A 26,629-nucleotide genomic window follows, 5' to 3' on the forward strand; every position below is an offset into this window, starting at 1 on the left:
GGGACGTTGGTCATGATCAAGTCTGACAGAGAGTGGCAGCCACTGTGGGAAATGTGGAATCCAATAGATCGGTTGAGTCTTGAAGCGTCACAAAATAATTTGGCTGCAACACCACGAAGACTAGTTTTTAGACCATCGCCAAGCCAGCTGGAATGCCAGCAGTTAAAGTTGTCATGGATTAGGGAAAGAGAACTGGTTGGGGGGATAGTCGGGTTGAGTTGAGAGTTTAAGTTGGTTGATACAGCGTCGTGTAGTCATCTTGGTTGGGAGGGCAGGAGACCACAAAAAAGGCATTGCTATGGAGAGGAATGTAGAGAGAGATATTTTGAAGGGAGTGGGGGTGACTGGGCAGGCCAGATAATTTGGAGAAGGGAGTTCCTGGTATTGACCACAACACCCACACAAGCACGTGCAGTTGCGCCTGTGCACGTGCATGTGAAAGTGGTGCAAGAAATAGCCTGGGCGCGAGAAGAGCGAGTCCAGGAAATCTTGTGAATGTAAAGTTTCTGATAAACACATTGCATCGACATAAATATCCGCATTGTCGAAAAAAACACAATACCATTCCACTTTGTGTAACCACCTGATGGAGCCTTCAGGGGCGCACCTGTCGAGATAATGGAGCAACGAACAGTGAATGAATGAGGGAAACTGCTCAAGGTTATTTATTTCTATTCTGAGTGTGCAAACATTTTTTTTTAATTCAAAAAAGCTTCCATACATTTTAATAAGAAGTCTTTCAGTAATTTTTTAATTTACCCCTTTGAACCAAAGCGGCTGTTTTAACAGCCACAACTTCAAACCTCTATTTCCCCAAGTGGCCAGTTTAACGGTTGCTATTCAAACCTCTATATACCCGAGCAGCTGGTTTACCGGTCGCTATTCAAACCTCCATAAACCCAAGTGGCCAGTTTACCGGTTGCTATTCAAACCTCTATATACCCGAGCAGCTGGTTTACCGGTCGCTATTCAAACCTCCATATACCCAAGTGGCCAGTTTACCGGTTGCTATTCAAACCTCTATATACCCGAGCGGCCAGGTTACAGGTCGCTATTCAAACCTCAATATACCCAAGTGGCCAGTTTACCGGTTGCTATTCAAACCTCTATATACCCAAGTGGCCAGGTTACAGGTCGCTATTCAAACCTCCATATACCCGAGCGGCCAGTTTACCAGTCGCTATTTAAACCTCTCTATACCCATGTGGCCAGTTTACCGGACACTATTCAAACCTCTATATACCCGAGCGGCCGGTTTACAGGTTGCTATTCAAACCTCTATATACCCGAGCGGCCGGATTACCAGTCGCGATTCTCACCTCTATATACCCGAGCGGCTGGTTTAGAGGTCGCCATTCAAACCTCGATATACCCGAGCGGCTGGTTTACAGGTTGCTATTCAAACTTCCATATACCCAAGTGGCCAGTTTACCGGTCGCTATTCAAACCTCTATCTACCCGAGCGGCCGGTTTACCAGGCGCTATTCAAATCTCTATATACCCAAGCGGCTGGTTTACCAGTCGCTATTCAAACCTCTATATACCCAAGCGGCTGGTTTACCGGTCGCTATTCAAACCTCCATATACCCGAGTGGCCAGTTTACCGGTCGCGATTCAAACCTCCATATACCCAAGTGGCAGGTTTACCAGCCGCAACTCATACCTCGATATACGCAAGTGGCAGGTTTACCAGCCGCTACTCATACCTCTATATACCCGAGTGGCTGGTTTACCAGCCGCTACTCATGCCTCTCTAACCCAAGTGGCCGGTTTACCAGCCGCGACTCAAACCTCCATATACCCAAGCGGCTGGTTTATCGGTCGCTATTCAAGCCTCCATATACCCAAGCAGCCGGTTTACCAGTTGCAATTCAAACCTCCATATACCCAAGCGGCCAGTTTACAGGTTGCTTTTCAAACCTCCATATGCCTGAGAGGCTGGTTTACCAACCGTAACTTCAAACTTCCATATACCCAAGTGACTGGAAAACCAGCTGCTACTCATACCTCTATAACCCAAGTGGCTGGTTTACCAGCCGCTACTCATACCTCTATATTCCCGAGTGGCCGATTTACCAGCCGCTACTCATACCTCTATATACCCAAGTGGCAGGTTTACCAGCCGCTACTCATACCTCTATATTCCCGAGTGGCCGATTTACCAGCCGCTACTCATACCTCCATAACCCAAGTGGCCGGTTTACCAGCCGCTACTCATACCTCTATAACCCAAGTGGCAGGTTTACCAGCCGCGACTCATACCTCGATATACCCAAGTGGCAGGTTTACCAGCCACTACTCATACCTCGATATACCCAAGTGGCAGGTTTATCAGCCGCTACTCATACCTCTATATACCCAAGTGGCAGGTTTACCAGCCGCTACTCATACCTCTCTATACCCAAGTGGCAGGTTTACCAGCTGCTACTCATACCTCGATAACCCAAGTGGCCGGTTTACCAGCCGCGACTCATACCTCTATAACCCAAGTGGCTGGTTGACCAGCCGCTACTCATACCTCTATCTACCCAAGTTGCAGGTTTACCAACCGCTACTCATACCTCTATATACCTGAGTGGCTGGTTTACCAGCTGCTACTCATACCTCAAAAACCCAAGTGGCAGGTTTACCAGCCGCTGCTCATACCTCCATATACCCAAGTGGCAGGTTTACCAGCCGCTACTCATGCCACGAAAACCCAAGTGGCCAGTTTACCGGTCGCTATTCAAACCTCCATATACCCGAGCAGCCAGCTTACCGGACGCGATTCAAACCTCTCTAACCCAAGTGGCCGGTTTACCAGCCGCAACTCATACCTCTATAACCCAAGTGGCTGGTTTACCAGCCGCGACTCATACCTCTATATTCCCAAGTGGCAGGTTGACCAGCCGCTACTCATACCTCTATATTCCCAAGTGGCTGGTTTACCAGCCGCGACTCATACCTCTATATTCCCAAGTGGCAGGTTGACCAGCCGCTACTCATACCTCTATATACCCGTGGCAGGTTTACCAGCCGCTACTCATTCCTCTATAAACCAAGTGGCCAGTTTACCAGCTGCGACTCAAACCTCTATATACCCAAGCAGCCGGTTTACCTGTCGCTATTCAAACCTCCATATACCCAAGCAGCCGGTTTACCAGTTGCTATTCAAACCTCCATATACCCGAGTGACTGGTTTACCGGTCACTATTCAAACCTCCATATGCCTGAGAGGCTGGTTTACCAACCGTTACTTCAAACTTCCATATACCCAAGTGACCGGTAAACCAGCCGCTACTCATACCTCTATAACCCAAGTGGCCAGTTTACCGGTCGCTATACAAACCTCGAGATATCCGAGCGGCTGGTTTACCGGTCGCTATTCAAACCTCCACATACCCGAGCGGCCGGTTTACAGGTTGCTCTTGAAACCTCCATATACCCAAGTGGCCAGTTTACCGGTTGCTATTCAAACCTCTATAGACCTGAGCGGCCGGTTTACAGGTTGCTATTCAAACCTCTATATAGCCGAGCGGACGGTTTACCAGTCGCTATTCAAACCTCTATATACCCGAGCGGCTGGTTTACAAGTCGCTATTCAAAGCTCTATATACCCGAGCGGCTGGTTTTCCGGTCGCCATTCAAACCTCCATTTCCCCAAGTGGCCAGTTTCCGGTCGCGATTGAAACCTCCATATACCCGAGCGGCTGGTTTACCGGTCACCATTCAAACCTCCATATAACCAAGTGGCCAATTTACCAGTCGCTATTCAAACCTCTAGATACCCGAGCGGCTGGTTTACAGGTCGCTATTCAAACCTCGATATACCCAAGCGGCCGGTTTACCAGTTGCTATTCAAACCTCCATATACCCAAGCGGCCGGTTTACCGGTCGCGATTCAAACCTCTATATACCCAAGCGGCCAGTTTACCGGTCGCTATTCAAACCTCCATATACCCAAGCAGCCGGTTTACCAGTTGCTATTCAAACCTCCATATACCCGAGCGGCCGGTTTACAGGTCGCTATTCAAACCTCGAAATACCTAAGCGGCCGGTTTACCAGTTGCTATTCAAACCTCCATGTCCCCAAGCGGCCGGTTTATCAGTTGCTATTCAAACCTCCATATACCCAAGCGGCTGGTTTACCGGTCCCAATTCAAACCTCTATATACCCAAGCGGCCGGTTTACAGGTCGCAACTCATACCTCTATACACCCAAGTGGCAGGTTTACCAGCCGCTACTCATACCTCGATATACCCAAGTGGCAGGTTTACCAGCCGCTACTCATACCTCTATATACCCGAGTGGCTGGTTTACCAGCCGCTACTCATACCTCTATATACCCAAGTGGGAGGTTTACCAGCCGCTACTCATACCTCTATATACCCGAGTGGCTGGTTTACCAGCCGCTACTCATACCTCTATATACCCAAGTGGCCGGTTTACCAGCCGCTACTCATACCTCGATATACCCAAGTGGCAGGTTTACCAGCCGCTACTCATACCTCTATATACCCGAGTGGCTGGTTTACCAGCCGCTACTCATACCTCTATATACCCAAGTGGGAGGTTTACCAGCCGCTACTCATACCTCTATATACCCGAGTGGCTGGTTTACCAGCCGCTACTCATACCTCGATATACCCAAGTGGCAGGTTTACCAGCCGCTACTCATACCTCTACATACCCGAGTGGCTGGTTTACCAGCCGCTACTCATACCTCGATATACCCAAGTGGCAGGTTTACCAGCCGCTACTCATACCTCCATATACCCGAGTGGCTGGTTTACCAGCCGCTACTCATACCTCTATACACCCAAGTGGCAGGTTTACCAGCCGCTACTCATACCTCGATATACCCAAGTGGCAGGTTTACCAGCCGCTACTCATACCTCTATATACCCGAGTGGCTGGTTTACCAGCCGCTACTCATACCTCTATATACCCAAGTGGGAGGTTTACCAGCCGCTACTCATACCTCTATATACCCGAGTGGCTGGTTTACCAGCCGCTACTCATACCTCTATATACCCAAGTGGCCGGTTTACCAGCCGCTACTCATACCTCGATATACCCAAGTGGCAGGTTTACCAGCCGCTACTCATACCTCTATATACCCGAGTGGCTGGTTTACCAGCCGCTACTCATACCTCGATATACCCAAGTGGCAGGTTTACCAGCCGCTACTCATACCTCTACATACCCGAGTGGCTGGTTTACCAGCCGCTACTCATACCTCGATATACCCAAGTGGCAGGTTTACCAGCCGCTACTCATACCTCCATATACCCGAGTGGCTGGTTTACCAGCCGCTACTCATACCTCTATATAACCAAGTGGGAGGTTTACCAGCCGCGACTCATGCCTCTCCAACCCAAGTGGCCGGTTTACCAGCCGTGACTCAAACCTGCGTATACCCAAGCGGCTGGTTTATCGGTTGCTATTCAAACCTCCAGATACCCAAGCAGCCGGTTTACCAGTTGAAATTCAAACCTCCATATACCCAAGTGGCCGGTTTACCGGTCGCTATTCAAACCTCCACATACCTGAGCGGCCGGTTTACAGGTTGCTCTTGAAACCTCCATATACCCAAGTGGCCAGTTTACAGGTTGCTATTCAAACCTCCATATACCCAAGTGGCCAGTTTACCAATCGCTATTCAAACCTCCATATACCCGAGCGGCCAGTTTACCAGTCGCTATTCAAACCTCCATGTACCCAAGCGGCCAGTTTACCGGTCGCTATTCAAACCTCCATATACCCGAGCAGCCAGTTTACCGGACGCTATTCAAACCTCAAGAACCCAAGTGGCCGGTTTACCAGCCGCAACTCATACCTCGATATACCCAAGTGGCAGGTTTACCAGCCGCTACTCATACATCTATATACCCAAGTGGCAGGTTTACCAGCCGCTACTCATACCTCTATATACCCAAGTGGCAGGTTTACCAGCCGCTACTCATACCTCTATATTCCCGAGTGGCCGATTTACCAGCCACGACTCATACCTCCATAACCCAAGTGGTAGGTTTACCAGCCGCTACTCATACCTCTATAACCCAAGTGGCAGGTTTACCAGCCGCTACTCATACCTCGATATACCCAAGTGGCAGGTTTATCAGCCGCTACTCATACCTCTATATACCCAAGTGGCAGGTTTACCAGCCGCGACTCATACCTCTATATACCCAAGTGGCAGGTTTACCAGCTTCTACTCATACCTCTATAACCCAAGTGGCTGGTTGAACAGCTGCTACTCATACCTCTATCTACCCAAGTGGCAGGTTTACCAGCCGCTACTCATACCTCTATATACCTGAGTGGCTGGTTTACCAGCTGCTACTCGTACCTCAAAAACCCAAGTGGCAGGTTTACCAGCCGCTGCTCATACCTCCATATACCCAAGTGGCAGGTTTACCAGCCGCTACTCATGTCTCTAAAACCCAAGTGGCCGGTTTACCAGTCGCTATTCAAACCTCCATGTACCCAAGCGGCCAGTTTTCTGGTCGCTATTCAAACCTCCATATACCCGAGCAGCCAGTTTACCGGACGCCATTCAAACCTCTATAACCCAAGTGGCCGGTTTAACAGCCGCAACTCATACCTCTATAACCCAAGTGGCTGGTTTACCAGCCGCGACTCATACCTCTATATTCCCAAGTGGCAGGTTTACCAGCCGCTACTCATACCTCTATATTCCCGAATGGCCGATTTACCAGCCGCTACTCATACCTCCATAACCCAAGTGGGAGGTTTACCAGCCGCTACACATACCTCTATAACCCAAGTGGCAGGTTTACCAGCCGCTACTCATACCTCGATATACCCAAGTGGCAGGTTTATCAGCCGCTACTCATACCTCTATATACCCAAGTGGCAGGTTTACCAGCCGCGACTCATACCTCTATATACCCAAGTGGCAGGTTTACCAGCTGCTACTCATACCTCTATAACCCAAGTGGCCGGTTTACCAGCCACGACTCATACCTCTATAACCCAAGTGGCTGGTTGAACAGCCGCTACTCATACCTCTATCTACCCAAGTGGCAGGTTTACCAGCCGCTACTCATACCTCTCTATACCTGAGTGGCTGGTTTCCCAGCTGCTACTCATACCTCAAAAACCCAAGTGGCAGGTTTACCAGCCGCTGCTCATACCTCCATATACCCAAGTGGCAGGTTTACCAGCCGCTACTCACGTCTCGAAAACCCAAGTGGCCGGTTTCCCAGTCGCTATTCAAACCTCCATGTACCCAAGCGGCCAGTTTACTGGTCGCTATTCAAACGTCCATATACCCGAGCAGCCAGTTTACCGGACGCCATTCAAACCTCTATAACCCAAGTGGCCGGTTTAACAGCCGCAACTCATACCTCTATAACCCAAGTGGCTGGTTTACCAGCCGCGACTCATACCTCTATATTCCCAAGTGGCAGGTTGACCAGCCGCTACTCATACCTCGATAACCCAAGTGGCTGGTTTACCAGCCGCGACTCATACCTCTATATTCCCAAGTGGCAGGTTGACCAGCCGCTACTCATACCTCTATATACCCGAGTGGCTGGTTTACCAGCTGCTACTCAGACCTCAAAAACCCAAGTGGCAGGTTTACCAGCCGCTACTCATGCCTCTATAAACCAAGTGGCCAGTTTACCAGCCGCGACTCAAACCTCTATATACTCAAGCGGCCGGTTTACCGGTCGCTATTCAAACCTCCATATACCCAAGCAGCCGGTTTACCAGTTGCTATTCAAACCTCCATATACCCGAGTGACCGGTTTACCGGTCGCTATTCAAACCTCCATATGCCTGTGAGGCTGGTTTACCAACCGTTACTTCAAACTTCCAGATACCCAAGTGACCGGTAAACCAGCCGCTACTCATACCTCTATAACCCAAGTGGCCAGTTTACCGGTCGCTATACAAACCTCGAGATATCCGAGCGGCCGGTTTACAGGTTGCTATTCAAACCTCCATATACCCAAGCGGCTGGTTTACCAGTCGCTATTCAAACCTCCATATACCCAAGCGGCCAATTTACTGGTCGAGATTCAAACCTCCATATACCCGAGCGGCCAGTTTACCGATCGCTATTCAAACCTCTATATACCCAAGCGGCCAGTTTACCGGTCGTGATTCAAACCTCAATATACCCGAGTGGCTGGTTTACCGGTCGCTATTTAAACCTCTGTTTACCCAAGTGGCCAGTTTACAGGTTGCTATTCAAACCTCTATAAACCCGAGCGGCTGGTTTACCGGTCGCTATTCAAACCTCTCTATACCCATGTGGCCAGTTTACCGGTCGCCATTCAAACCTCCATATACCCAAGTGGCCAGTTTACCGGTCGCTATTCAAACCTCTCTATACCCAAGTGGCCAGTTTACCGGTTTGGAATTCAAACCTCTATAGACCCGAGCGGCCTTTTTACAGGTTGCTATTCAAACCTCTATATACCCGAGCGGCCGGTTTACCAGTCGCTATTCAAACCTCTATATACCCGAGTGGCTGGTTTACCAGTCGCTATTCAAACCTCCATATACCCGAGCGGCCAGTTTACCGGTCGCTATTCAAACCTCTATATACCCAAGCGGCCAGTTTACCGGTCGCGATTCAAACCTCAATATACCCGAGCGGGTGGTTTACCCGTCGCTATTTAAACCTCTGTTTACCCAAGTGGCCAGTTTACAGGTTGCTATTCAAACCTCTATAAACCCGAGCGGCTGGTTTACCGGTCGCTATTCAAACCTCTCTATACCCATGTGGCCAGTTTACCAGTCGCCATTCAAACCTCCATATACCCAAGTGGCCAGTTTACCGGTTTGCTATTCAAACCTCTATAGACCCGAGCGACCTTTTTACAGGTTGCTATTCAAACCTCTATATACCCGAGCGGCCGGTTTACCAGTCGCTATTCAAACCTCTATATACCCGAGCGGCTGGTTTACCAGTCGCTATTCAAACCTCCATATACCCGAGCGGCTGGTTTACCGGTCGCGATTCAAACCTCTCCATACCCATGTGGCCAGTTTACCGGCCGCTTCTCATACCTCTATATACCCAAGTGGCAGGTTTACCAGCCGCTACTCATACCTCTATATTCCCGAGTGGCCGATTTACCAACCGCTACTCATACCTCTATAACCCAAGTGGTAGGTTTACCAGCCGCTTCTCCTACCTCTATAACCCAAGTGGCAGGTTTACCAGCCGCTACTCATACCTCTATATACCCAAGTGGCAGGTTTACCAGCTGCTACTCATACCTCTATATACCCAAGTGGCCGGTTTACCAGCCGCAACTCATACCTCGATAACCCAAGTGGCTGGTTTACCAGCCGCTACTCATACCTCTATATTCCCAAGTGGCTGGTTTACCAGCCGCTACTCATACCTCTATATTCCCAAGTGGCAGGTTTGCCAGCCGCTACTCATACCTCTATATACCGGAGTGGCTGGTTTCCCAGCTGCTACTCATACCTCAAAAACCCAAGTGGCAGGTTTACCAGCCGCTACTCATGCCTCTATAACCCAAGCGGCCGGTTTACCAGCCGCTACTGAAACCTCTATATACCCAAGCGGCCGGTTTACCGGTCGCTATTCAAACTTCCATCTACCCGTGCGGCCAGTTTACTGGTCGCTATTCAAACCTCTATATACCCAAGCGGCCAGTTTACCAGTCGCTATTCACACCTCCATATACCCGAGCGGCCAGTTTGCCAGTCGCTATTCAAACCTCCATGTACGCAAGCGGCCAGTTTACCAGTCGTGATTCAAACCTCCAAAAACCAAGCGGCCAATTTACCGGTTGCTATTCATACCTCCATATTCCCAAGTGGCCAGTTTTCCGGTCGCGATTCAAACCTCCATATACCCAAGTGGCCAGTTTACCGGTCGCGATTCAAACCTCTATATACCCGAGCGGCTGGTTTACCAGTCGCTATTCAAACCTCTCTATACCCATGTGGCCAGTTTACCGGTCGCGATTCAAACCTCTATATACCCGAGCGGCCGGTTTACCGGTCGCTATTCAAACCTCTCTATACCCATGTGGCCAGTTTTCCGGTCCCCATTCAAACCTCCATATACCCAAGTGGCCAGTTTACCAGTCGCTATTCAAACCTCTCTCTACCCAAGTGGCCAGTTTACCGGTTTGCTATTCAAACCTCTATATACCCGAGCGGCTGGTTTCCCGGTCGCCATTCAAACCTCCATATACCCAAGTGGCCAGTTTCCGGTCGCGATTCAAACCTCTATATACCCGAGCGGCTGGTTTACCAGTCGCCATTCAAACCTTGATATACCCAAGCGGCCGGTTTACCAGTTGCTATTCAAACCTCTATATACCCAAGCGGCCAGTTTACCGGTCGCTATTCAAACCTCTATATACCCGAGCGGCCGGTTTACAGGTTGCTATTCAAACCTCTATATACCCGAGTGACCGGTTTACCGGTCGCTATTCAAACCTCGATATGCCTGAGAGGCTGGTTTACCAACCGTTACTTCAAACTTCCATATACCCAAGTGGTCGGTTTACCAGCCGCTACTCATACCTCTATAACCCAAGTGGCCGGTTTACCAGCTGCTACTCATACCTCAATATTCCCGAGTGGCCGATTTACCAACTGCTACTCAAAACTCTATAACCCAAGTGGCCGGTTTACCAGCCGCTAGTCATACCTCTATAACCCAAGTGGCCGGTTTACCAGCCGCTACTCATACCTCAATATTCCCGAGTGGTCGATTTACCAACCGCTACTCATACCTCTATAACCCAAGTGGCTGGTTTACCAGCTGCTACTCATCCCTCTATATACCCGAGTGGCAGGTTTCCCAGCCGCTACTCATACCTCTATAACCCAAGTGGCTGGTTTACCAGCCGCTACTCATACCTCTATATACCCAAGTGGCAGGTGTACCAGCCGCTACTCATACCTCTATATACCCAAGTGGCAGGTTTACCAGCCGCGACTCATGCCTCTCTAACCCAAGTGGCCGGTTTACCAGCCGCTACTCATACCTCTATATACCCAAGTGGCAGGTTTACCAGCCGCTACTCATACCTCTATAACCCAAGTGGCCGGTTTACCAGCCGCGATCCAAACCTCCATATACCAGAGCAGCCAGATTTTCTCCAATGAGCCCAGGGTGAGGGAACAGAAAGTCCGAGGAGCTCAGGGTTCAAAGGGTTAAGTTTAGGCAAGAAAAAGTGTTCAATGTTGAAGTGATAATACAAGGACGAAGAAGAGGCTCATTTGGGAAGCTGAAAAATATGCAGCCAGGCTGATTGTATGACAGCGAAGGTGGAAGAAGCGTCATAACACCCTCCTGTATTGCCCGAACAAGTAACCCACGAAGATGCTTTGGGACCTGCAGGTGAATTTATGAACACAAGCAAGGTCCACAATGATTTATTGAACAAACAACAGGAGAACACAATCTGATCAGCAGAACTTAGCTTATAGAGAAGCGAAGTACATTCATACGTTTGCTTCAAACTGGAACCACAAATTAATAAATAAAAAAACGAATTCTATATTCTCCAGCTTTGGAGGCACACTTGCTCCTTTGGAGTGGAAGCTTTTGGACGACTGCATTGTCGCATTCTTTTTGACGTGTCTATCTGTGGCCAATGTATGTCGGACATCCTTCTCAATGGAAACTTTCATCAAGGACCTCTGGCCCCCTAAGGTGCTCTTCATATGGAGGTCCTTGAGAGGTGATCATCACCAAACCGTGGAACCAATCAACTCCAGAAAATCAATTGGTTTGATCTTTTCATCGACCAGAAAAATTCATAATTGTTTGCTCTCATTGTTGTCTCACTTTACCGCCATCTTGATTTTCAGCACATGCACTAAAGCAGGAAACACATGATTGCACACTGCCGAAAAGAATTTTATTTCGAAGAAAATATTTCCTTGAAACAAGAAAACCATGAGAAAAAATTTCTTGCGGGGAGAGAAAAATGTTCTCAATTCAAGGAAATATTTTCTTACAAACAAAATTGTTGTTGGCAGTGTGGGTACTGGTTACCTCCGCTATAAAGACAAATTCTCTCAAAAAAAAAAACAATTCGTCCCGATACTCGTCCACTGCAAAGAACAAAAGTCCACGTAACTCTGAACCGTCATGGTGTATCAGCTCCATTTTAGAAACCTGAAAGGAAAACGTCGAAATGTCAGGATTGGAGAGCTTGGCCACAAGCCTACAGTGTGCTGGTTGTTGTACTGTGCACACGTTCCGATTTCCCATCGAGCAATAGCTCGAGCTGTGCACGTAGCCTCCTGGCGTCTCTCTCTGCTTTCTCTCTCGCCACACCGTGTTCCTTGCACTGACCAATGAGCTCTTCGACAGCGCGCTCCTTCACCTGGCAGCAAAAATAAATCGCAACAAACAAAACCATGGCATGAGTTTAATACCGCTCGTCTTCATCACGTTAACGTGTTCTACCCCCAGCAATCAAAAGGACATATTAACAACTAGAACGGCACTCGGTAGAGAACATACCTCCACCAGGCTGAACGGTTTTTACATTTTGTATCCCACCGATAGGCCAACCTCAACCAAAATCTCATCGGCTTATTCTTGTCATCTCACCAACTCATCCACCCAGTTTTATCCGAATCCGTCCACAACTTTTTTGACATATCGTGCTATATATCGTTTTTGGCTCTGTCTCTTAATGGTGAAGAATCACTTTGAAAATTCTCGTATCCAGATCCGGATCCTCACCAAAATCGAACCAATTCATCCTTGTCATACACCCAACCTGTCCACCAAATTTTGTCCGAATCGTTCCATAGCTCTGAGATATCCTGCTCAAAGACAGACAGACAAACAAACAAACAGATGGGACAGGGGTGAAAACAACCTCCGTCCCTGTCGGTGGTGGAGGTAATAAGTAATCAGAATAACTTTCTTTAATCCTGCCACAATCCGTGCCCACATGCGATGTCACTTTTTGTTGAATGTTGACAACTTTCTTAAGACAGGTCAACCATGGCTTTATTATGGTGCAACCATCCTACGTTAGCCTAGATGCTGGACCGAACACAGATAACGACAAGAGTCGATCCGGCATTGTTGGCTACCTGCGATCAGACCAAATTCAAAAAATGAAATACGGTCAGATGTGCATCAGCCAAATGCTAAAAAATTACTTTTTGTCCCCTCGTCTACTCTCAACATCAGGACACCGGTTCATATTTGTCATCTCCAGGGCTGATCCAGGATCATCCAAGCTCTCACAGGTTGTGAGTGCCGCCATTAGCTCCTGGCGTTCGCGTACATACTTCGGTCGTGTCATGCTGCCTCCTGGCCCTTCATGATGAATGATGGAAGCCAAATTAGGTGGCGTCTGTTTCTTATGGAACTCTACCTCTTGTGATGGAACTCATAAGCATGATACAGTGGTGAGAAAAAGTTTGTGAACCCTTTACAATTTTCGATATTTCTGCATAAATTTGACCTAAAATGTCATCAGATCTTCAGCTAAGTCCTCATAATAGATAGTGAGAACCTGATTAAACAAATAGCACACAAAAAAACCTACTTTTTAAGTTATTTAATGAGCAAAATGATCTAACATTCAATTTCTTTGTCGGAAAAAGTATGTGAACCTTTACATTCAGTAACTGGTGGCGCCCCTTGAGCAGCGATAACTTCAACCAAACGTTTCCTGTAACTCTTGATCAGTGGTGCACATCGGCTTGGAGGAATTTTGGCCCTTTCCTCCTGACAGAACTGCTTCAACTCTGCTTACAGAACTGAGATATTTGTGGGCTTTCTTGCATGAACTGCTCACATCAGGTTCTGCCACCACATTTCGATTGGGTTGAGGTCTGGACTTTGACTTGACCATTCCAAAATGCGAAATCTCTTCTGCTTCAGCCATTCTGTTACAGATTTACTTGTGTGTTTGGAATCGTTGTCTTGCTACATGACCCACTTTGTGTTAAGCTTCTGCCCACGGAGGGATGCCCTGACATTCTCCTGTAGAATTTGCTGGTACAATCCAGAATTCATGGTTCCATCAATGATGGCAAGCCGTTCGGGTCCTGAGCCAGCAAAGCATCCCCAAACCATGATATCCCCACCACCATGCTTCACGGTTGGGATGAGGTTCTTGTGCTGGAATGAAGTGTTTGGTTTTCACCAAATATAACGTTTCTCATTTAAGCCAAAAAGTTACACTTTCGACTTATCTGTCAATCGAACATTCTTCTAATAGCCTTCTGGATCATCCAGGTGGTGTTTGGCAAACTTGAGATGGGTGGCAATGTTATTCTTGGAGAGCAGTGGTTTCCTCCTTGCTATCCTTCCATGCGCACCATTCCTGTTCAGTGTTTTCCTGATGGTGGACTCATGAACACTGACATTAGCCAATGCCGGAGAGGCCTGCAGATCCTTTGATGTTACCCTGGGGTTCTTTGTGACCTCCTGGATTATTGTACGCTTTGCTCTTGGAGTGATTTCCATTGGACGACTGCTCCTGGAAAGAGTAACAATGGTGTTGAATTTTCTCCATTTGTACACTATCTGCCTATATTTATTGGAAGCTATAATCAATATATTTTAATCAAATGTATTTTATTGGAACTTGAATCTTCTCGAGCTTTGCTAAAGGCCTAATGCCAACTCTCTTAGCCTTTCCATGCACCCAATGTTCTTTCCTGCTGCTGCTTTTGTTCCCTGTCTTCCCTTTCTTTTCCTCTTCTCTCTCTGTTGGATTTCTAATTGAGGTACCTGCCATCTCTTGACAGGCCTTTCTAAAGATCCATGGAATGTGAACAGCCTGAATCTGTGCAGAATTGTTTTACTTACAGTTGCACCCTTGCCTTGCTTTAATCCGTTTGTTGTCTTTGACCAACATGATAAGAACTTTGTGGGATGTCTCTCTCATGTGCATATTGTTACGTTTGAGGGGGGGTATGCATTCAAAGGGTAATTAGGATGTTTAATTAGGTATGCCATGCTGTTCGAGTTTACCAGGATCTCGATGTAATAAGTAGCAATTCAGTGGTGATAAGTTGTCCAGTAAATGTTCATTTCTTCAAGGGGGAAATGATAATTGTCACGTAATTAGATAGGGACACGGGATAGGGTAAGTGTGTCTGCGTAAACCCCTTTTAGTAGTCCCTGGAGGCTGGCCGTGACGTCACAGGACAGGGCTGCGGATGGCTCCGCCCCGTGATCACGATTGGCGGAAGGCGACGGCGGTGGGCCAATAAAACGGCTCGATTGGAAGTGACGAGGACGGGAGGATAAAAAGGTTCTGTTCGGGGTCGAAAAGAAAGAGGAAGAAGATCGGGACAAAAAGATCGTGTTTTTTTGGTGTGGAGGCTGTTGCGCGGGAAGTGTACTTGTTGTTGTGCTGATTCGATCGTGTTCTTCATCGTGTCTTGGAGCCTTGCTGAGCCTCGTGCCTCACCTTGGTTGGCTCTGGGGTTCTGCTGACTCGGAGTACGGGGTCGAACGGCGGGCGGACCTGCCTCCCTCTCCTGCTCGCAACTTGGTGCCAGAACTGGTTCCCTGGTGGCTGTGAGCGGACTTGGGCCAGGACCAGGAGGTCGACAGCACCACGGTTTCTCCTGCCCCCCCCTGACGAGAGCAAGGCCAGCTCGTCTGACGCCGATCCAGGGACAGTTGCGTCCACACCACGGTCCAGCCTGACCACCAGAAGTAGCTACGTTGTGTGTGTGTGTGTGTGTGTGTGTGTGTGTGTGTGTGTGTGTGTGTGTGTGTGTGTGTGTGTGTGTGTGTGTGTGTGTGTGTGTGTGTGTGTGTGTACGTACTTGGCGCCTTAGAGGGTTTGAGATCTGTATATTCATTGGAATTGTCTGTGTTTTCCCCACGCCCGATCCCACACCATCCCGTCGAATCGCCCCGGATCCCTCTTCTTGCCGAGTCTTGTTATTTCTGGTTAATAATAAAAACAAATAAACATCATCAACTCAGTGAAAAGCGACTCGTGCCACCTTCCTTGTCCCGTTTGCGGTAGAGCGATTAGAACCGCCATGTTTGGGTTATAAATAAATAAACCGCCTCCATCGTTTCGGCTCATTCTACGTTGGTGGGACTGTTCAAGTCCCGTGGACGTCACATTGGTGTCAGGAGTGGGATGTTCGAACCCCTCTAAATTATATTTGGTATCGGGAGAATATACCAAGATTAAAATCTCGCCACGAATTGGAATATAAAATTATTACAGAAAAGCGCGCGAGCGCGGGAAAACTTTGGCCAGATTTTTCAAATTTAAATTAATTGGCGGCAAACGGGACTTCTGCACCATGGCGGATGTGCAGATGTTTGAGGAGGAAGGCCACGTGTCTGGCAGCGAGTTGGGGGTAGGGTTGGAACCTCCCCCATTCCGAGCGTGGACCGTGCTTCATTGCCCGTAACGGGGCCGGCAGCGCCGGAAACCGGTGAGATGACGATCCAGACACTGTTGGAACGTTTAATAGCGGACATGACGGTACAAATGGCAAATCAATTCGTGACACAGAGGGCAGAAATGACGGCACAAATGGAAAATCAATTCGTGACACAGAGGGCAAAAATGACGGCACAGGGGGCAGAGATGGCGGATCGATTGGGGGTAATGGGGGAACAGTTGGGTGCACGGATTGATTTAATGAGGGATGAATTGGGGGAAAAGATGGAGAAAATGAAAACTGAGATGCAGGAGTGTGTGGATGTTAAATTGGGAGAAATACAAAGTAAATTCGAGGATAGATTGGAGGAAACAAAGGTAGAAATTACATTGGAGAGGGAAAATATATGAAAAAATTGGTAGATAAAATTGATGCAACGAACATTTGGGTTGATAAAGTGGATGAAAGCCTGGAACGTCATCGTGCCTGTGTGGATGCTCGTATGCAGCTGCAAGTTGAAGAGTGGGGAGAGCTGAGGAAGCAAGGGATGAATTTGGCGGAGGAGGTAAAAGGATTGGAGGCTCGTTTGGACGAACAAGATAAAATTATGAGCCAAGATGAAGTCTTGGATAAAGGCCTGGTAGAGCCGTCTTTTGTAAGTAGAGTGTCCGGGTTGGTTGAGGAGCAGCTACAAACTCGCGACGGAGCCTTGGAGGAGGTTGTGCGGGCCCAGAAGATCCTGCGGGAAGAGGTGAATCGGTCCATTCAACGTTTGGAACAGGAGGCAAAATTGACCCATGAGACCCTCACCACAAAACATCTTTGGCCACAGTGGGCTCCGAAATTGGATACGCAGCCACAAGGTGTTTGATCCCTGGGCTGGATTCGGACAAGGGAGAAACTGAGAAGCGGGCCACCGTAAAAGTGATCCCCCTGGTAAATTTCGATGGGTCAGGGAGCGTTGAAGCTTTTCTGACGCAATTTGAGTGCATTTCCCGACTAAACGGGTGGAATGAGCGGGAACGTACAGGGAATTTGGTGGCAACGTTGCGGGGACCAGCCGCAGATGTGTTAAACGTGATCGCGGAGGGGATGTTTACCAGCTCCCACATTTGCGAGGCGTTGAGCCGTGGGTTTGGGTTCGCGGCAAACTGTGATCTGGTGCTGGCCCAGCTCCAGCACCGCAGATTAAAGCCGGGTGAGACAGTGCAGGAGCTGGCACAGGACATTTACCAATCAGTCAGGATCGCGTATCGGGACCTTACAGTGGAGGCATGGGACAGACTGGCACTCGAGAAATTTTTAGCTGCTCTTCCTGACCCTGAGGTCCGAGCGCTAGTGGAGCGACAGGATCCACCCACCGTGCACCGAGCGGCCGAGTGCGCAGCCAGGCTGGCCTCGTGGAGTCGGCTGGGTCGGGTTCCAGAGAGGCCATCGGTGATGATCCGACAGGTGGAGATCCAGGATCAGGGAGGGGGGCTGGGAGAAATTGGCATTACCCAAATGTTTCAGGAAATTTGCCAGAAACTGTCAAGTTTGATAAAGGGTAATCCGGTAGTTAGTGTGCCAAAGCGGCGGGGTCCAGCCCAGCCCATAGAGCAATTTGATTATGGCCGAGGGGGTCCGGAACCGGAAGAGACATTTCACCGATACTCACGGGGGCCTTTTATGGGGAGTTGTTTCCGGTGCGGGCGAAGAGGACACGTGCAACGATATTGCCGGTACCCGGCGATGGAGAGACCCTCCAATAGACTTTCAAGCCCGGAGAGGATGAATCCTCCTGCTGAACCGCCAGGTCTATCCGAGATGCCCTTTCATAGGTCGGGTCCGGAGATCACTGTCGGGGGTCCGGGAGACTAGATCAGGCTGAGCATATAGGGCCATGCACGGCTGGTGAGATTGTGGCGAAGTGCCTCCTTTAGTGGAAAAAAAAATGAATTGTGGGAAAATTGGCATGGGTTTGAAAGTTCTGCTGGGTTTTAGAGTGACAATCGGGACAGTGGGTAATTGGTAACAAAGCGGGCACAAGTGGCTGTCCAATGGCTGGTGCGTGGATCGGGTGAGAAGTGCTGTGTGAGTTGCTTCAAGTTAAGAAGTGAAATGTATGGTGCACACATTGATTTTTATTGGACATGGTGTGGTAACAGGGAAGGTCATGGTCGGCGAAGTGTTAGAAATGCAGGTGTCACATGTAAGGCCGATGGGGTGGGGGAGTCATGTGGGTTTTGTGGGTGGGGATGATGTGCTTGTCCACAGGGATTGCTGAAGCTCACGGTGAGCGTGAATTGCGACCCCCTTCAAGGAGATTCACCATCTGGTGGCTAATGGTGACAGTGTCTGGAGGCAACTGGGAGAGGGTCTGGTTGGGCGACCAAGGCGGGTAGGACCTTGGCGACCCAGGAAGGCCAGAGGAGCCAGTGAGACCCCGTCCAGAGTGTTGTACGGGATTAGAGCTGATGGCTACCAGGGGGGAGGGAATCAAAGGGAGCGGAGCGGAGAAACGTCCGGGTTGGACTAAAGCTTACCTGTGGGCATGGTTGCACCTGAGATGCCCCCATCATCTTGTGGTCAACCACCCCACGGCCACGACGGGATTCAGCCTGCATGATTAAAATGAGGACCATGACCTAGAAATGTGATGATGACCATGGTGTGAGTGTTGTGAAGATGTATGAGTCCCACTCGATCCCGCACAACTTGACATGTGCAGCAAGGGCATGATGTCCGCATAATTTTGGGGCAAGCAAATTTGAAAATTGGCTCCCCGGGTAACACTGGGTCTATTAGCATCCACTGGGGGAGGCAGTCAAGTGTAAATATCCTGTGAATAGTGTCGTTAAGGCTTAGAGTAGGAATGTAAAGTATGTGTTGTGTTTTTGTGGAACCTTTTGTTTCCCCTCCCCAGATCACTGGAAGAGTGTTGGGCAAGAGCGATGATCCAGAAGATGGAGTGCAACTTCGCTCAGTGCTATCATGTGATAAAATAAAAAAAAACAAAACAAAAAAACGAATGATTGTTTAGGCGAGGATAAGGCCATAAGGGGGTAGTACATTAAGCAGGATAGGTAAGTTAGCTGCGACTCGCTGCCCATTGCCCCTCCTACTTTATTTCGTTAGGTTAATTAGGTGTGAGTCAGTAAGTGTTAAGGCTGGTACGGTAGCGACTGTGATATACCTTGCAGGAGCTGCGGTACCAGAGGAGGGGGCAGTGTTACGTTTGAGGGGGGGGTATGCATTCAAAGGGTAATTAGGATGTTTAATTAGGTATGCCATGCTGTTCGAGTTTACCAGGATCTCGATGTAATAAGTAGCAATTCAGTGGTGATAAGTTGTCTAGTAAATGTTCATTTCTTCAAGGGGGAAATGATAATTGTGACGTAATTAGATAGGGAGACGGGATAGGGGAAGTGTGTCTGCGTAAACCCCTTTTACTAGTTCCTGGAGGCTGGCCGTGACGTCACAGGATAGGGCTGCGGATGGCTCCGCCCCGTGATCACGATTGGCCGAAGGCGACGGCGGTGGGCCAATAAAATGGCTCGATCGGCAGTGACGAGGACGGGAGGATAAAAAGGTTCTGTTCGGGGTCGAAAAGAAAGAGGAAGAAGATCGGGACAAAAAGATCGTGTTTTTTTGGTGTGGAGGCTGTTGCGCGGGAAGCGTACTTGTTGTTGTGCTGATTCGATCGTGTTCTTCATCGTGTCTTGGAGCCTTGCTGAGCCTCGTGCCTCACCTTGGTTGGCTCTGGGGTTCTGCTGACTCGGAGTACGGGGTCGAACCTGCCTCCCTCTCCTGCTCGCAACTTGGCGCCAGAACTGGTTCCCTGGTGGCTGTGAGCGGACTTGGGCCAGGACCAGGAGGTCGACAGCACCACGGTTTCTCCTGCCCCCCCCTGACGAGAGCAAGGCCAGCTCGTCCGACGCCGATCCAGGGACAGTTGCGTCCACACCACGGTCCAGCCTGACCACCAGAAGTAGCTACGTTGTGTGTGTGTGTGTGTGTGTGTGTGTGTGTGTGTGTGTGTGTGTGTGTGTGTGTGTGTGTGTGTGTGTGTGTTTGTGTGTGTGTGTGTGTACTTGGCGCCTTAGAGGGTTTGAGATCTGTATATTCATTGAAATTGTCTGTGTTTTCCCCACGCCCGATCCCACACTATCCCGTCGAATCGCCCCGGATCCCTCTTCTTGCCGAGTCTTGTTATTTCTGGTTAATAATAAAAACAAATAAACATCATCAACTCAGTGAAAAGCGACTCGTGCCACCTTCCTCGTCCCGTTTGTGGTAGAGCGATTGGAACCGCCATGTTTGGGTTATAAATAAATTATAAAAGTTATAAAAGAAGCGAATGCAAGAATAATTCTACGTTCGCTTCTAGGCTTTGCCTATTCCATATTATACTAGGCAACCCGTGAACCCGTTGGGTTCCCATTGTGACTGACAGCAGTTGATAAAAAAAATCATTTCAAAAAAAATAAATAAGATAGCTCCAGCGAACTATACCGCTGAGGTTGTTTGCATTAATCAAATAATCCCGAAAGAGTACTTGACTGAATCGGGAATTGATTTTTTAATAATTTTTTTCGTTGCCCAATTTTAACGAAACTTGATATTGCGCATCCGTGTGAAGAAAAAAAACGGAGAAAAGAAAGTCGAATAAATTATTGTGCGTAATCTTCTAAACACAATTTTATTTATTCATGAACACGGAAGTATTAGATCAAAATGGCGATGTTTATTTTATGCTTAAAAATAAATCGTTGTTTGTCTATGCTAAATGTTTGAGATTTTTAAATAAATAATTTCAAGAAAATCAAAAAGATAGCTCCAGCGAACTATACCACTGAGGTTGTTTGCATTGATCAAATTTTCCCGAAGAGTACTTGACTGAATCAGGAATTTTTTTTTTTTATAATTTTTTTGTTGCCCGATTTTAACGAAACTTGATACTGCACACCACAGGAGAATAGTGAGTAAGGTGGGCCGAAAATGTTTGCGCAATCGTGTACCGTTTTGGCTGTATTTCGGGAACATACATACATACAAGATGAGAGTTTTAGTAAGATATACAAGATGTAGATGATTCTTACGGGGCACGGTAATTTGGTCACAGGAAATTTGGTCACGGGAAACTTGGTCACGGTAAACCGGTCACAAGGTAACTTGGCCACGGTAAAACGGTCACAAGGTAATTTGGTCACGGTAATTCGGTCATGATAATTTGGTCACTGTATTATTATTATTATGATTTATTATTCACTGCATTTAAGGCCAGTAAAGCCCAAGAGCAGTAATGAACATTTTCATTTCATGGCCGGCGAATCTTGTTGGCATAATGACGTATTGACCAAGTTTACTGACTACTATAATGGAATCGGAATTTAAAAGTTGAGAGAGACAGAATCAATTCCATGATAGTAGTCAGTAAACTTGGTCAATTCGTCATTATGCCAACAAGATTCGCCGGCCATGAAATGAAAATGTTTATTACTGCTCTTGGGCCTTACTGGCCTTAAATGCAGTGAATAATAAATCATAATAATAATAATACCGTGACGAAATTACCTTGTGACCGAATTACCGTGACCAAATTACCTTGTGACCGTTTTACCATGACCAAATTTCCCGTGACCAAATTTCCTGTGACCAAATTACCGACATTCGATTATTACAACTACATTTAGCGGAGACCATTGTATGTTTTACATCGATGCTCCTTCGCTCTGTCATATCACGCGTAATAAATATTCTCTGATTGAATTGTACTTTGCTTTGAGTGGTCATTGAATATTAAGAGTTACACAACAACACACTTCCACAAACCTGTGGTGAAGACCAGACTCTGATGGCGATGAGCAAAGTTTATGGTTTTCATATAGGGCAGGGCCACCCAAACTCACATTCGATTCCCATTGATTGAAACACCTGACTGTAATTACCCCCTTAATTGAGCTAATGAACCGAGAGGTTCACATACTTTTTCCAACAGAAAATTGAATGTTGGATCATTTTGCTGAATAAATAAATGAAAAAGTAGATTTTTTTTTCATGTGCTATTTGTTTAATCGGGTTCTTTTTATCTATTATTAGGACTTTGATGAAGATCTGATCACATTTTCGGTCAAATTTACACAGAAATACAGAACAATTCTTAAGGGTTTACAAACATTTTTCTCCTGTTTCCGATGTAAATCGTAAAACTATATATATATATATATATATATATATATATATATATATATATATATATATATATATATATATATATATATATATATATATATAAAACCAGTTCATTTGCATGGAACTTCTTCTCTAAAGCTTATAATACGAATCCCCTTACTTCGACACTCATAAGGCGTGGGCCTATCAAAGTTTGCACTATTATTGCCAACTTCTGGTTGTTTATCCATGGTCCATCTTTTTAAAATCAGAAATCAGAAAAATTATCAGAAATCTCTTTCCTTCTCACTGGGATTTCAGTAAAACGTTTGATATCAGTTTTGAAATGTGCAGATTGAGAACGATCCACAGCTTATTCAAGAAGTCACATCTCCTTCAAAATATAATTCAGACAGTCTGATCCACACAAGTTCAGTGACCTCAGCCGCTGTGTGGGATGATCAAAACCAAGAGCCATGCAGTGAAAAAGATGAGAGCATAAAGACAAACCATTAGTGTCATCTGGAGCTCATCCTTGAGGGAATTAATTTCCTGCTTGAGGTATTGGATTTCAGAATCCTTCACGTGCAGACACACCTGGAGGAAAGATATTTTTCTCATGTTGATAGAAACAAAGGCAATGATTCAAACCAACAATCAGCACATTGTGTGGTACCCTGGGGTACTAAATAATTATTGGATACCGTGTTTTGGTGAATTTTTTTTTTTTTACAAATGGAAGCTTTTGGGTTAAAATAATTTGAAATGTTAAATTTTATTTTTTAATGTCATGTTCATCGAAACAAGATGAAATCTGTTGAAATTATTATTAGTCTTGTGTTATTGCAGCCTTCTGTTGTGTACTTAAAGGTATAAAAACAAAACAATGAAACAGACATCTTTTTGGGGCATCTTAAAACAGAATGGTACCTGAGAGTCGCACATCAATACACCATTTATCAAGGTTGGAATGTAGAGGTGTGTGTGTGTGTGTGTGTGTGTGTGTGTGTGTGTGTGTGTGTGTGTGTGTGTGTGTGTGTGTGTGTGTGTGTGTGTGTGTGTGTGTGTGTGTGTGTTTTGTGACCAGGAAAATAGGGAGGGAGGAAAACGATGAACTGCAAGAGGATTTGCTAATGAAAGGTTCATGGGCGTAGAAAAGATCATCAGTTGGGATGGAGGATAACGTAGGATGGTTGTGCAAAGTACGTCCTTAAGCAGACCCAGATTCGGTGGTAAAATGGTCAGAGTGTCTGCTCTGAGTCTGGGAAGTCAGTGGTTCCAACCACAGCCAATTTGGTCATACCAAAGAAGTAAAAACGGTATTTGCTGCTTCCTTGCTTGATTCTCAGCATTTACAAAGGATAAAGCACGGACAAACAATGCTCGGTTCTGCATGAATCTTCAGGCTTGAAGGGGGAAGAATAACCAGAAGAAGAAGAAGGACTATAAAAGTGGAGATGGTGATGTCATTGTGGTGTGTTGAATGTGTGATGAACACCATGGCTCCTGGGAAGGAAATATCACATGACAAGCATATAGAAATCTAAATCTTTGTGAAGGACACTCCGTATGGCAGATTGCAGCTCGCCTTCATGTTTCAGCAGGAACTGTATGCAAGACTGTGAGGAGGACATGCGAAACTAGGACTGTTGAAAATCGAAGCGGTGGAGGAAGAAAACCCAAAATCTCCAAGAGTTATGTTGAGTACCTAAGGATATGGTCTCTACGTGACAGACGATGATCCAGTCGAGATCTTACAAATGACGTAGCTGAAAGTTACAGGTGTGTCGACATTTCTTCAAGAACAGTAAGGTACTCATTAGCACGAAGTTGGCTCAATCAGTGTAGTTGCATGAAAACCTTTGCTGAGGAGAGGTAAACAGTCAGCAGGGGTTTCAAAGGGAGAGGCAAAGTATAGTACAGTCAGGCTTGGCCAGCATAGCAGGATGCCAGGATGTGTTGAATGTCCGAGATATTGTGTCCAAGCAGACGGATGGTCCTAAACTCTCTTCTTTATGAGACTTAGGACCTCCAGCAGTTGCTGTGAGAGGAGCAGCCCCATATGCAGTATTGTGTGACTACTGTGATGCAGATAATGCCACTTACTGTGCTCGTGTTTCTACAAAATGTACGGGTGTTGACTGGTTGTGCTTACATGTACAGTATGTAAAAGTTTGCTTTCAGAAAAACGAATTATTTTTGCTGTGAAAACAAAACAACACAAATATTTAACAACTATTCGATTTCCCCCCACCCCCCCTCCCCACTCAAATCAAAGTGGCACTACGAGTGAGTATTATGGGATTTGTTGTTGAAAGAAAATCAAAATAATTGATAATGTTTCATGTCAATCGGTTTTCGTAACTCCAAACAATGAAAATAACCAGTTTCAACAAATGATGTCAGCAATCATTCATTTTTTTTTTAAATCAAAGACTTCAACAAATGTCCATTTTGGTTCACGACTCAGTAAGTGACCACTATATTAGTTATGGTGTGTGTCTGTCTGTCTGTCTGTCTGTCCTGAGCATAGCTCTGTGGGTTTTGATCCGATCCTGATAAAATTTGGGTGATAGGTTTATATCATGATCTAGTTGTGTTTTCCTGAGAATGGGCGTTCTGCGCCCATTCTGGGTGGAGCCACGCCCAAAAACAAGTGTTTAGGGGTAGCCGGTTTCAAGTTACATCTTCTGCGAGGGGGTTTGTCGAATCGAGGGGGTTTGTCGAATCGGGAAAAACGTAAATGATGAAAGTTGTAGTACTCGAAGAGCACGACTTGCATACGAACTTTCATTCGAAACAGTTGAAAAACCTAGGAGCTCGATGCCCAATTTATTGATTTTTTTTGACATTTTCTAAGTTCGTGACCTTGACCTTGGGATGAAAATGAAAAATCGAGCTCTGTGGGGCTATGCAGGTGCCATTGGGCTAACCAAATACCGAAACCCCTGCCAGATTTGACAAACCCCCTGGGAGAAGATGTAACTTGAAATCGGCTACCCCCTAAAAACATGTTATTTGGGCGTGGCTCTGCCCAGAATGGGCGCAGCACACCCATTCTCAGGAAAACACACCGAGATCATGATAATATAAACCTCCCACCCAAATTTTATAAAGATCGGATCAAAACCCACGGAGCTATGCTCGGGACAGACAGAAAGACAGACAGACAGACAGACATAACGAATATAGTGGTCACTTACTGACTCGTGAACCAATAGGTAACCTTCATCTGCAGTATGGCTTTTGTGGCGTGCAATGTTGCGTGTTGCAAAGCGTGTATGAAGGCATTACAAAGAGGTGGATATATATATATATATATATATATATATATATATATATATATATATATTATATATATATATATATATATATTATATATTATATATATATATATATATATATATATATATATATATATATATATATATATATATATATATATATATATATATATATATATATATATATATATATATATATTATATATATATATATATATTATATATATATATAGTGTTGTGGTTACCAAATTCGCAAACCACCATTCAGGTCCCTTAGGTGAGGTATCTCGGTAAGTACATGTGTAGTTAGGCCCAAACCCGTTGTCTAGTGGGAATACATGTCATTTATGCGTGCTGCGACTCTTCAGGATAGCCGTTTTTCTTTTACTATCTTTAATTTGGACCAACCGCCATGATTACCACCACAACCACAACATCAATCACAAACCACAACGCCGCTTCACCACAACCGCCACGACCTTCACGTCACACCTCGCAACCGTCGCATCGCCACCGTTCTTGCGCCGCCTGTGGGTACCGGTGTTGGACTCGTGCAGGGCGCGCGCCGAACAGCGTGTACAAAATCACGGATTTTGTGCTTCAAAAACGGATCAAAAACGACACACGCCCACTTTTTGCCGTCCAATCACTCTACCCTGGATATGCTGCTACTGCTCTCCCATCAATGGATGGAGGTCCTCAATGCCAGACAGGAAATCCGAGCCGTATCCCTGGACATATCACGTGCTTTTGACACAGTCTGGCACCCTGCCCTACTCACCAAACTCTCTTCCCATGGTATTCAAGGCCATCTCCACTCATGGCTCGCAGACTTCCTCTC

At 46.6% G+C, this 26,629-nt stretch overlaps 1 protein-coding gene across 4 annotated transcripts in view; it reads right to left on the bottom strand.

Moving 5' to 3' along the window:
• Window positions 1–11,334: 11,334 nt before the first annotated feature.
• The window catches only part of LOC147021150 (uncharacterized), a 163,329-nt gene continuing 148,034 nt past the window's right edge, over window positions 11,335–26,629 (bottom strand). For all 4 annotated transcript variants that reach the window (XM_085890987.1, XM_085890989.1, XM_085890988.1 and 1 more), the window contains 2 exons: window positions 23,015–23,101; window positions 11,335–12,345 (listed from right to left, as the gene is read on the bottom strand). In XM_085890987.1, the coding sequence (XP_085747113.1) occupies window positions 12,184–12,345; window positions 23,015–23,101 (249 nt within the window). In that variant the 3' untranslated portion in view covers window positions 11,335–12,183. The remainder of the gene's footprint in view (window positions 12,346–23,014; window positions 23,102–26,629) is intronic.

The sequence above is a fragment of the Eptatretus burgeri genome, chromosome 8 (assembly GCF_056783735.1).
Source record: "Eptatretus burgeri isolate ZD-2024b chromosome 8, Ebu_testis_v1, whole genome shotgun sequence".
In the NCBI taxonomy this organism is placed as follows: domain Eukaryota; kingdom Metazoa; phylum Chordata; class Myxini; order Myxiniformes; family Myxinidae; genus Eptatretus; species Eptatretus burgeri.